At 40.8% G+C, this 12,695-nt stretch overlaps 1 protein-coding gene across 26 annotated transcripts in view; it reads right to left on the reverse strand.

The window, feature by feature from the left end:
* Positions 1–12,695, reverse strand: part of LOC122718364 (MAP7 domain-containing protein 1-like) — a 144,831-nt gene that overhangs the window by 5,879 nt on the left and 126,257 nt on the right. For 9 of the 26 annotated variants that reach the window (XM_043943469.1, XM_043943477.1, XM_043943459.1 and 6 more), the window contains 7 exons: positions 9,772–9,831; positions 7,627–7,695; positions 7,077–7,266; positions 6,028–6,374; positions 4,181–4,363; positions 2,139–2,573; positions 327–506 (listed from right to left, as the gene is read on the reverse strand). In XM_043943469.1, the coding sequence (XP_043799404.1) occupies positions 327–506; positions 2,139–2,573; positions 4,181–4,363; positions 6,028–6,374; positions 7,077–7,266; positions 7,627–7,695; positions 9,772–9,831 (1,464 nt within the window). The remainder of the gene's footprint in view (positions 1–326; positions 507–2,138; positions 2,574–4,180; positions 4,364–6,027; positions 6,375–7,076; positions 7,267–7,626; positions 7,696–9,771; positions 9,832–12,695) is intronic. The other 17 variants (XM_043943502.1, XM_043943508.1, XM_043943493.1 and 14 more) reach the window with 6 other exon arrangements.

The raw sequence follows: 12,695 nt of genomic DNA on the forward strand, positions 1-12,695 counted from the left end.
AAAAAAAAAAAAAAAAAAGAAAAGAAAAAGAAAAAAACACTAACAAAAATAGCATAAAAATCAACAAGTTGAGATAAAATAGAAAAACGAGACGGAAAAAAGAGACGCGGACAAAGTGTCGGCAAACAAAGTATTCGGGTCCAAGTATCAGCATGGTTAAAAGAGAATTTCTTCTCGTCGAATGGATTCGCACGCTCGTTGCGCCCGTGCGAAACGAGCACTTTCGAGCGGCGGCACTCTTCGTTTACCCGTTTATCTTTTTCTTTTTCTTTTTTTTAAATAACGAAAAAAAAAAAAAAAGAGTATTCAAAAAAAGGCATGCTCACTGTGTCGTTCTGTGACCGAAACACCGGTACCGGCAATAGAAGCAGGTCGCGGTCGACGCGGGGCAGCTGTACGGGGACGCAGATTGACGTTACTGCTGCCCACACTGCTGGCGCTTTGCTGACTCATGGAGCTGTGCGGTCGTGATGGGCTGTTCGGTGTCACCTCCCCGCTGCGGATGCCTACGCGTACCCACCCAAGGTGAACATCTCTTGATTTACGTGTGTTTTATAGATTTGCGTTTGTCACGCGTTAAAAAAACATTCGAGCGAGTAAGTGAGATCGCCGTGAAATGCGGCGGGCCTTCGTGTTGTTCGCCGCGGCATTTCACAAGTGTATCTTTCTCCTTTTCTCGTGCCTGTGTTTACACGTCGTTCGATCGTCTCATACACACACACACACGCGCGTCAGATCATCGAGCACGATGCCGCGATGCTGACGCATTGTATATAGATCGTTACGTATACTGTCTCGACAAACTAATCGTATTTTCTTTGTCTCCTTTTTTTTTTTTTTTTTTTTTTTCTTTTCCGCTCGATTTTTTTGATAACACTCGATCACTCGTTTATAATATATATATATATATATATATATATATATGTAATATATATGTATGTATATATTAAAAAAGATACAAGTAGCGAAATTAAATAGAAAACAAGCACCGCCACCAAAAAATATTATTGATCGTGTCGTATATGTGAGATGTATATGTACATCGGAGAGCATTATAAATTGAGAGAGAGAAAAAAAAAAAAAAAAAAAAGAGGCAGAAATAATATAAATAATTTAAAGAAACAAGACGTAACGAGAACGAAAGATATTATGATACCTCAGCAAGAAAGAAAAGAATCGAAGAACGAAAGTGGAGCGATAAATGTATTGCACACTAAATACGATTGCGGTTCGTCTGTATACAGTCTATTATTGTGCGTAAAAAAACGTGTGTATACGTGGTAATATATATATAAATAGATATATATACATATGAAAAAAAATTTTGTGTGGCTTACCAGAGAACGTTAGAGCGTACCTTCACCCCTGGGTACCGAAAAGCCGTTGAGATCTCAGTTTGTTTTCTTAGCAGGAGAGCGTTTTGTTAATCAATTTATAAGTAAAATTTCGTAAAATAAATTAACACGCACACAAAAAAAAAAAAAGAATTTCATGCATTTGTGCGTATATCGTTGTTAAAAAAAAAAGTAGAAAAAAAAAAAAATAGAACACAAACACGTTGGTTATAGAAAAATATATCTGAAGCGTGAGACGCTTTGAAGAACGTTTTGGTTAGTCCAGCACTTAAGCGTGAGATCTTCCATCCGTTTTCTCGCGGAATCGAACGAAAAATATCCGAAGTGTACCAAGAATTTTCCGTCTTATTGATTCACAATGGCTCCTCACTGCATTCGTACGCATGCACATGTGCACCCAACTCAAATTATACGGAACGACAACAAACTGATGCCGACCGAGCACAGTCCGATTCTAATCCGATTAGATCCCATTTCAGATTCCAAATAAATCTGTCGAAATATCGGATCGTGAAATCGGGGATGGGAGGGAGAGAGTCGAAGTTAGCGTTAAATAAAGCGAATCGTCACCGTCCAATGATACTTGTCGTAACCGCAACAGTATCGAACGCAAGAAACATCGTCGTCGGAGATCAATGATTCAGTTGGTCGATCTCGATGATGATGATGATGATGATGATGATGATGATGAATGATCATACCGATATAACGTCGATAAAAGGATCTCGTTAAAAGGTAGAGAGAGAGAGAATCATCGAGTTGAGTGCACAAGAACGATCTTACCTTGTTGCTGTTGGTTCTGATGCTCGCGGGCTTTGCGACGGAGTCTCTCGGCCCTCGTTGGTCTCGGCATCGGAACCGCGCCTGGCAATGTACCCATGCTACGAGAGTTATCTGAGCGTTTCAGGCTCTTGCCCCCGGACGCAGCTAAATGTGACATGCTGCGACTCATGCTAGAAGCGCTCAGAGGCTGGCTTTGCTGTTCCGTCAATGTGCTAAGTTCTGTCGGACGTTTCCTAGGCTGCGCCAGTTGGTCCAGCCTGGACATGGAGTAAGTCCTACCTGGCGAACGTGTGAAGGCCTTTGCGCTCGAGCTACGCCCGGATGTTGGCGGTCCGTCACGTGGCGACGGTATCGTCGGCATCAGATCGGTGCGCCTCCTGTTCACCCGCAGATAAACCGAGCTAGGGGTTCCCGGCGTTCCGTCGCTTTCTTCACCTGCAATCGAGTTTCCCTTAGAAGCGAAGCGGCCACAAGCGTCGCCGGAAACTGCGCGTTATTAACAAGGTGTGTAACAAGGTGCGCGTACACATCCTCTCAACATCGCAACATAAAATGTCGTTCCATTTCGCGTGGATCCAGTGTTTTTTTTTTCTGTGTGCGTGTGTACGTGTCGGTGTGCGTCCGTGTACATTCCCTTTTTTTTCTCTTTTGCCTACTCAAATTTTCAAAATTCATAATCGCTGCTCTTCATGCTTGTTCTCTCCGTATCTGTGCGTTTTTTTTTGTGTGTGTAGGTGCGAAGCGAAGATAGAAAGAATCGTTGTGCTACGAAATATACAGCTTTGGACGTCATTCGACAACGCTACCAGAAACGGAATCTCGAGCAACCCTCGAGACGAGGACAAATTGACAATAGCGCGTTGTGGTAGAAGAGGATGACATTACGTGTGATCGGGGGAAAACAATGTGAAACTGGGAACGTGTACGAACGACGTTACGGAAGCGGTGTAATAAACGGTACATGCAAATGATACATCCGGTAAAAAATACGTTAAAGCGATAAAAAAGGAAAAAACCCCACACATGCAATAACGATACAAAGAAAATGTCTCGTGTTGTTCGATTCAAAGGCGTTGTGTTGTTGTTGTGTTGCGATGTTGCGAATCGAATGAGAAATGATGAAAGAAGCCGTTTGCGAAAATAAGTAAGCGAAATCTAGAAGAAGAATATCATGAATTCGAATCTATCTTCGTTGATATCGTTTAATAAAAGCGTGTTTATTCGTGTAATCGAAATCGTTTGTAAAGAAATGAAATATAATTTATCCGAGATACAAAGTATCGAATTGAAATTTAATTCGGAATACGGTATGTAGTGATGTAGTAATCGGTTTATATGAACGATATGGATGTATGCATGGCGCCTTTATAAAGAGAAAACAAATGCGAGGAAAATATAATCGAACGATAGTCTGTGTCGTAAAAAGTTCGTATTCGACACAATTGATGCACCTCAGCTTCTCGATATTTACTTCCATTTCCGTAATAAAGAAACGTAATGAATAAAACTGAATCCGAATAAAATAATTGTATTAACAAGAGGAACGATGGTTAGATTCGATAATTAGCTCTTCTAATGTATTACAATATTACTCTATAACGTGATTAGTAAACAAATCCATCGTAATGTATGTAAATGTTAGTATTGTTAGTATAAAATTTTTAATAGCGTTAGGATGCATTATGACTAACTAACGTGGTACGCGTCGTCCAACACCGATATATATATCCTTCGTTGAATAAAATTTCAAAAAAAAAAATCTATTCCGCGCGATACAAAGATACAGGGATCGACACGACATCTGACAAAATTACGTCGTTCATCGGTGTTCCACGACTTTACCAAGAATGTACGGATACGTATTTTTATGGCGTTAAATGAAAGTGACATGCTTGCAAGAGATATATATATTCCGATGTGCTATAATAAACGAGAGACAAGGATATATCGATAGCTCATTCTGGGACAACAGAACAATTTCCCCGTTGCAGACTTTTTTTTTTTTTTTTTTTTTTTGTTGTTTGTTCGACTTCAGGACTCACCACTGGCAGCCCGCTGAATCATCGGACGCCTAGTGTCGCTATCAGACTTATCATCGATGGCAAAGATGTCAGTTGTAGGAGGCAGAGAGAGGCTGGCTCTCTTATGTTTGGCAGGGGTTAAGGGAGGATCAGGGCTAGAATTCCAATTGAACACCTCGTACATGGACGAGGACATTCTCATATCTGCAAACAAACCATTCAACGCTGCAACATTAGGTTACTTTCCAATCGAATCTCTCTTTTTTTTCTTCTTTTTTCGTTTTTTTTTTTTTTTGCTCTCTTTTTCTTAATTCTCTCTAATCAAGGGTGGGCAAGGGTGGGGTTTGTTTTGAAATAAATAAAAAAGGGGGAGGGGGGAGAATTAGCACGAGAGTTAGATATAGTGCGGTTCACAGAATGTTCAAAAATTACGTTACAATTTGCCTGACAGAGCCACCACCAGTAAGTACAGAAATAAATATAGCGGATGCATTATATAAAGGTCTTTTTTAATTACCGAACGAAGGGAAAAAAATCTATATTTTTCTCTCTCAATGTTACAACTCTAGCGAAATTATATTTACTCAGGCATATATTCTCGCTACAAACGCTCTATCTCTCTCTCTCTCTCTCTCTCTCATCTTGTAATAAAATATACGGTATTACAGAGAAGTCAACGAGCGAAGATGAGGTGCTTCTCGTGTATGTATATGAGAAGAAATTATATTGGCAAAAGAATATGACATTGTAGCAAAAAAAAGAAAAAAAAAGAAAAGAAAATTTGGTTGAGATCGCATCGTTAATAATAATTGAATAACTGAATTGCATTCGATAAAATGCGCGGCAAAATTAAAATCGGTGGATTTGGCTGCAAAAAATATATAAGACAAAAAAAAAAAAATATCACATGAAAAATCTGAAAAAAGACACAGGAAATGTAAGACACATTACGAGTACGATAACGAAATCATTTTTTCGAGCAATAGACACGATTTCTCATGCTTCGTAACGCAATAATTCCTTTTCATCGTAAACGTGGAAATATCGTGTACAATTTGATTACGTGTGTTGGTGGTTGATGTGTAGTGTTCGCTAATCAAATACATGTTAAACAAAATTTATATAATTTATTTTCGTTTGATTTATCGCGAGACTAAAATTTCGATTTTAAAAAAGAACTTTCCAACGTTTTCTTCGCGAATTGATCGATTTGAAAATGAAAAAAAAAAAAAAAAAAAAAAAAAAAAANAAAAAAAAAAAAAAAAAAAAAAAAAAAAAACCGAAAGAAAAGTAGCGGCAAGCAACGCACGGCAAATATAAATTATATCTTCGTTCGTTTTTTGCGTAATCTTTCTGGAACGTAGTGCATCCATGCGTTACACGCTGCGGCGCATCGATTACGCAACTATAGAGCACTAGAAGCGCTGTGTAGACAGAACGCAGTGAGAAAAGAAGCGGCCTTCGCTGTACGTCTCAACCATTTCCACGGTTTTCTTGGTGCCAACGTGGGAAAGGAGTATTGTTACACCAACGACACGATATTCGCTAACGATATTCTTTACACGAATCTTCTCGCGATTATACGCGTACGTATACTTTCGTCACCATTTATAACCGACGTTAACGACAGACGTCAAACAATTTCTACATGTATATTACATGCTTCGATCGATATAATATCGACACCGACGTTACATATGAAAAGGAACAGTTCTTTTCCCTAACGAATATAACGAATAATACTCGTCCGTCGTATCGAATAAATTATATATATATATATTCACAAATATCGAAACATGTATTTTGAATTATCTATCTATGGGATATAGAAACATTCTCCAAGTCGATGAAATAAAATTTGCACTAACCTTCGCCAGGTTTCCGATCGAGTCCACCAGCGGACGTGGCTCGTTTCTTGCTGCCATCGAGCTCCCTTTCGGAAGACCTCCTGGTCAACGGTTGAGCGGCGGAGAACATCATGACATTGGTGGTGGACGTTGCTCGACGGGTACCCCAGAAAGTGGAACCGCCGGTGTCGGCCGGCTCCAACATCCTCGGTGTCGAGCTTCCAAAAGCGAACACGATGTGCGACCTCTCGTTCTTCTTCTTCGCCTCGATACGGGCCTCCCTCTCTTGGTTCTTCCGGAGGATCGCCTCCCTTCGTTCTCTTTCCGCCTCGCATATCAACCGTTTCCTCTCCTCCACTTGGTTTCGTCTGCGAATAGATGGATGGGAGAGTGAATTTTTAAAAGAGGATTTAAAACCACCTCTTCCCGTTTCTCAAGGAACACACGTACACGAGCGCGGAACAAGAGTATATATATATATATATATACGCGTTCTCGTCTACGTAATAGGCCGTGCGATTCTTTTTTTAGACGGGGAGGAAAGCGATTTTGCCGCGGGTGAACTTTATGCAGGTGTCGCGGTAATTTCCCAGGCTTCTCTGCGGTGGCGAAACAGTTTAGCCCGGCATCGTATTAACCAGGTCAACTTATAACCTCGTAAAGAGCACGTAATCTCGTAAAGAGCGTTTAAACACATTAATACGGTTCCCGGTGTCGTTTTAAATTCGCGTGTCATAGATTGAAGAGAGAGAGAGAGAGAGAGAGAGAAAAAAACTGGCCTCAAGGTGAAGTTATCGTTCTCTCTCCTATTAAATAACCCAATTTCAAACGGAATTCAACAACTTTTTCTCTCTTTCTTTCAACCTAATTAATCTCTCTCGTCTTTTTCTCGAACGTGAGAGTTCCCTCTACCCGTACTTTTACTTCGTTTTCACGAATTTTCACGTATCGTTGAACGCGTGCTATTCGATTATATCGCATAGCAGTGAATAATAACTCGCGAAGGGGAGAGGGGAGGAAAAAGAAAGAAAAAAGAAAGAAAAAAGAAAGGAAAAAATAAAAGTACAAACCTGTCATTGTCACGCGATCTGAGCTCGTCGATGCGTCTTCGACGTTCCTCTTCCCGTTGCTCCCGGAAACGTTGCGCGGCGAACGCCTGCTGTCTCAGCTCTTCCAACTTCCGCTGCCGTTCTTCGTTCTGTCTCTCACGGACGAGCTTCGCCCTGTCCACGTCTTTCGCGTTTCCCGTCGACTCCCGTCCTGAGAACAACCGCGAGGATCGATTATTTCTCCTCGCCGAGCGAGCTTCGCGTTTGTTCCGCTTAAAACACACCAACGTGTTTAACAATCCAGACAGTTTTCTCGAATGTAATAAAAATTTACTTCGTTTTTTTTAAAACTTTGACTCGTTTCGCGAATTGACAAAAATCGTCTTCGTCGAACGAATCTCTCTCGTAATTTACGACATATATCGAAGAGTATAACATTGATTTTTACCGTTATTACCGTTTAACTTGTTTTAAACGTGAAAATATTTTTTCAAGAATACTGAAAATTCCGATATGAAAAGTGTGAACAAACGAAAATCAGCCTCGACACTGCCCTTTGAAAACGTGATACCTTCGTTCTCGCTAGGATGATCGCCATCGAGGGAGTCCTCGTCGTAGAGACTCTGCCGGCGCTTCACATCTGTCGAGAAGAAAGCGAGAATATGTGCGTACGCACGTGAGATTCGGGGGGGTAATTACGAGCACAATCGCGACACACTGCAGGCATGCAGCTGCGTACACACCATATGCAGTACATAAGTGCAGGTTTTCTCAAAGCGGTTTTTAATGGACACCGGTTTTCAAAGACACGTTTCACACATCATGCGTCATGCATACTCATATAAACGAACGTCGTTGCACACAGCGTCTAAAATCGGGGTCGTCCACGACTATGGATAAATAAGCGAAATTCCTTTCGGTTTCCGGCGAAACGCGCGCCACCAACCCCTCCCACCCCCGTGTTACGACCAACTTCCGACGCGGACCGAATGAAATTAACGAAATACGATTACGAGGAGGGAAAGGTCAGAAACCGTGACCTTTCTATGGGAATATTTCCATCGCCAAGATTCGATTATCGCGGCGAAGATAATCAATTTCCGCGAAATATTCCCCCCTCTACAGCTGTTTTATCAAACAAACAAATTCGATTCGCCAGATTCTCCCTTCTCCTATACGATATTCCAGTTTTTAGTTTTGCGGGAAAAAGAATCACCCATTCCTCGCGATATCCTCCTCGCGATGACTTCTTTTTCTTTTTTTTCTTTTTTTGCTCGGTTAATGCGATTATTAAAAATAGGACGCTGTAAAAGGCGTGTGTTCCGCTCGTACGGATGGCAACGTTCGATTTGTCGTTATGTATTCGTGGCCGGTGTCGCAAGACCGTTCTTTTTTTTTTTTTTTTAATTTCTATAAAAAAACAAAGTTAAATCCTTCTTCTTCTTCTTCTTCTTCTTCTTTTTTTAAAATACGTTTTAAAATATTCAATGCAAACCTTTTTGATGTTTTACACGTGCTTCTGGATTGGTCGTGCAAGTTTGACTCGCAATTTCTCTGTTAGTATCTCGTCATATAGACTGCGGATTTTTATGTAACTAAAACGTATTCAAAATATTGAATTAATACAAAGAAAACATGTTACATCCCTATATACTTTATATCACAGCAACAGATCATTGCATTCACGCAAAATGATAAATGAAACTTCAATTTTTAATGCCGTATCGAAGTGACTTTTTGATTCATTTCGATATCTCAATCGCCGGGATATAAGGATAAGTCCGTATCGTTTAAGATAGTGATTATGAATGGATGACTCTATATTTCTTCCTGAAAATAACTTCTTCTAAGAATATAATTTATATAATCTGTAGTTTATCTGAAGATAGGTGAATGAGATGCGAGCGAGAAGTTTGATAAGCGATAAGAGAAAAGATAAGAAACGACGAAAAAATACACACATTTTCTTTATTATATCTCGGCAATCGAAATTCGTATTAGAATAAATGAAAAAGCGTGAAAAACCTTTTAAAAGATTCCGCGCCTCTAACAATCGTTCATTCGTTGAACGGAAGTCATTATTTTCGAATTTTATGACGGTTCAAAAATTTTTTCCCAAATTTTAATAAGATTTAATCAGGTATAAAATAAATGATAAATAATGGGATAAATGAAAATGCATTTTAAAGAACGAAATTTCTAATTATCCCTCTCCCATTGACCGAAAATCACTATCTTCAGAATTATAACGATTCAAATTCCTAATTTTATTAGAATTCAGTCGAAATTTTAAAGTAAATTACGCAATAAATTACGTTCATTTTTAAAAGAATATTATCTTACAACGATCTGAATTGATTTAGAAAGTGAATCTTCTTGTTTAATCGAACGAGTTTCGTAATTTTACGGACGTTTCTAATTGGATATCTTATTTACGATTTTTTAAATTAAGCACACGTGAATGTGAAAAATATGTATCGACATAAAATTCCACAGTCTATTCACGATAATTGTTAAAGAAACACACCACACGAGCGCAAAGAAACTTGTGGCACACGCGTGGCTGGGAACGCGAGCAACCGACGAATGCGGTCATATCCAATTTCAACGAGGGATTAATACGCACTCGTTACGAGACGCGTTAAATTCTGGTCAAACATATGTGCGACGAGTTTGTGAAAGCACACTGCCCGTTATTTACCAATCTGATTATTACCTGACGAATCGGGAGAGGCCTCGTCACCTCCGATTTGGGCGAACCAGTGCATCGTTTGCTCTGCGGAACATAAATTCCAACTTCTTTCTTATGGATTTTTCTCCGTTCAAACAGAACCACCCGTGTCGGCGAATCATCGTGTTTGCGATAGACACCCCGCACGTCCTCGATTGCCGTCCATTTATTATTAAATTTATCACGGAACGCGCTTCTCCGAAACAGTGACAAATATTTAGAAACGTCCCGACTCGATTTACCTTCTAAATTTATCGAAAATTCCGGTTCAATTCAATCGTAAGGGAGGGGAAAAAAATATTTCGAAATAAAGGGAGAAGAATGGAGAAACAAGAAACAAGAACAACAACATTCGTACATTCGTACATTTGAAATTCACGATTTAAGAGAGCGTAAAGTCTCATATTATATTTCCGCAAGTTTTTTTAACGTGAAGAAAATAACGGCAAAAGGGAAAATAACGGAGATAGGATCAGGAATTTCCATGTCGGAAGCACGCGTGTCGATTTTTCCGAACGACTCGTTTTAAATTCCTCTAATGATACGGGGGGAATCAAAGATCCGCTCTCTCTCTCTCTCTCTCTCTCTCTCGTTAATTGCGATGCCATCTCGCTTATTTTTGTCCACCATTCGATTTGTCTGCGTTCGAGTGCGAGAGAAAGGGAGGGAAGAGGAGACGAAAGCGTACGTTTCACCCGACGCGGATTCTTCCGCTTGTCGATTGCGAATGCGAGGGCAGAAAAAGCGAGGCAACAACCGTCTCGCCTCCGCGTCGGTTATAATTGATAATTGGAAAACCGTGAATGGACGTAAGGACGCGAGACGCGCGTAATTGCGAAAGGGGATTTTCTTTGGTTGAAGCGATCACGACTCGATAACAACGCACGGAGCTGTGCAAGAAATGGAAATGGAGGAGCTCGCGTTATCGCGTGGTCAATTATTCCATCGCATAAGTCGTTCGAATCCTCTCTGAATTCCATCCATCCCTCCTCTCCCCGTTTCGAACAATCGTATTACCGAGGCCGAGCTGCTGTTTATCGCCCGGCAAACATCCATTCTTTCCCCTCGTTGTTGCGAGATATTAATGGCCGATTCCATATATCGGAGAGAACGAACGATCGATCGAATGGGGGATATAGGCGAGGGATCGATTCCGTTTCCGCGTAAAATGGAATTACATCCGATTATTGATGAACACCTTTTCGTACCCTGATTAATTGCAGTTCGCGCGTGGCTTACTTACTCGCGACCTCGTATCGCTTAAAAAAAGAGAAGAAAGAAGGGATGAATGAAAACGGAAGAAAGAGAGAGAAGAAAAAAAGAGCGACAGCGAGAGGTAGATTCGGTTTATTTTCATCGAACGAGAGGCAGAAGAGGAAAGTCGGTGCTACCTGCCGATGTTGTTTCCGGCTGCTGATTGCAAATGTCAGAAGGAAAAAGTGTGAGAGCGAGAGAGAGAGAGGGAGGAGTCTTGCCTGATGGACCACCTCGTGGCAACCGTTGATGGTAATTGGACGTTTCATTAGCAATGCGGATGCGGAATCGAGCGAGAAAGAGAGAGAGAGAGAGAGAGGGAAAGAGGGAGGAAGAGGAGGAGCAGGAATCGAGAGAGGGACAGGAAAAGGGTGGTGGAAGTGCGGGAGGAAACGCGCGCGAGAAGCTAGAAAGGGAAACAGGGTGAAAGCGTTTCGACGTTCCTGATAACGTTACGGATATAAAGTTGTGTCGGATACGCGGAGAGGTTCTGTCGTCGATGAAACGCGCGTTAATGAAAATAAGAAAAATATATATATATATATATATATATATATATGAAAGGATGTGCGCTCCAAATGTGACACGTATTAATTAATACCAACGCTTCGCTTTTCGCCAAGTGAAAAGTATATAGAGAACAGTCTCGATTGCGAATCAATCAACCGTTCGCGTCAAAAACTTGCCATACGGAAATTCGAGAAACTCTCCTCGTCGGTCTATATATATATATATAGACGTATATATAGACGCGAATAAACGAGAATAAACGAGAGCCCTCTTCAACATGATTTACTCGAGGAAAGAAAGAGAGGGGAAAAAAAAGATGGCGGGTGGAAAAATTCCGAGGGAAAAAACTTTGAACGATGATTTTAAATTACAGCAGTCTCGAGCCACAATGAGTCCCACTTCCCGCGAAAACGGTCGAAAAACGTGGAGAGGCCCTCGGCGGTGGGATATACACACGTCGGCTCTGTTAATCTTCCGTCGCCTGGAAGTGAGTCGGAAAACAATGGAAATCCAAGCCTTTTCATCCGCTCTCGCGGATGGAATTGAAATTTCGCTGCGAAGAAGAAACCCAATTGTAGACCGAGAGGGATAGTTTCCTACCCGGTTTCTGAATCGTTTCCCTTATCTCCACGGGAACGTTTCGCTGCAGATTTAGAGCTTCGCCGGATCCCTTCAATCGTTCAATGGATACCAATCCGCAATCTACTATTACAAACTTATTACTCGATCGAGCCTGGTGGGCCTTTGTCCTCGGGAAACAGGCCACCGATCGTGTTGATTTCGAGATTGATTTTCGAGAATTGGAGAAACGAAATGTCGAGTCGTCGTCGATTTTTTTCTCCGATTCTTCGATCGTTTTCACGAGGAGTTAAAATCCCTTTTATCGATTCACAAACGTTGAACAATGAACGTTTACGAAAGTAGGAGAAGCGCAAAGTAGGTCGAGAGTGGAATAATCCCAGGTATAATCGATGCGAGAAGAGAAGAGAGAGAGAGAGAGAGAGAGAAAAAAAAATTCAGTCTCTTTAAATAAGCTATACAATTTGCTAGTTTTAGTTTTCTTCACGGCTCTTCAACGATATTTAACGGCGCGGCTAGAGAAGTAATTTCAAGAAGTGCAAATAAAAGGATACGCGTGTTTCTTC

The sequence above is a fragment of the Apis laboriosa genome, unplaced genomic scaffold (genome assembly GCF_014066325.1).
Source record: "Apis laboriosa isolate Shangri-la unplaced genomic scaffold, ASM1406632v1 scaffold11_cov152, whole genome shotgun sequence".
NCBI lineage: Eukaryota > Metazoa > Arthropoda > Insecta > Hymenoptera > Apidae > Apis > Apis laboriosa.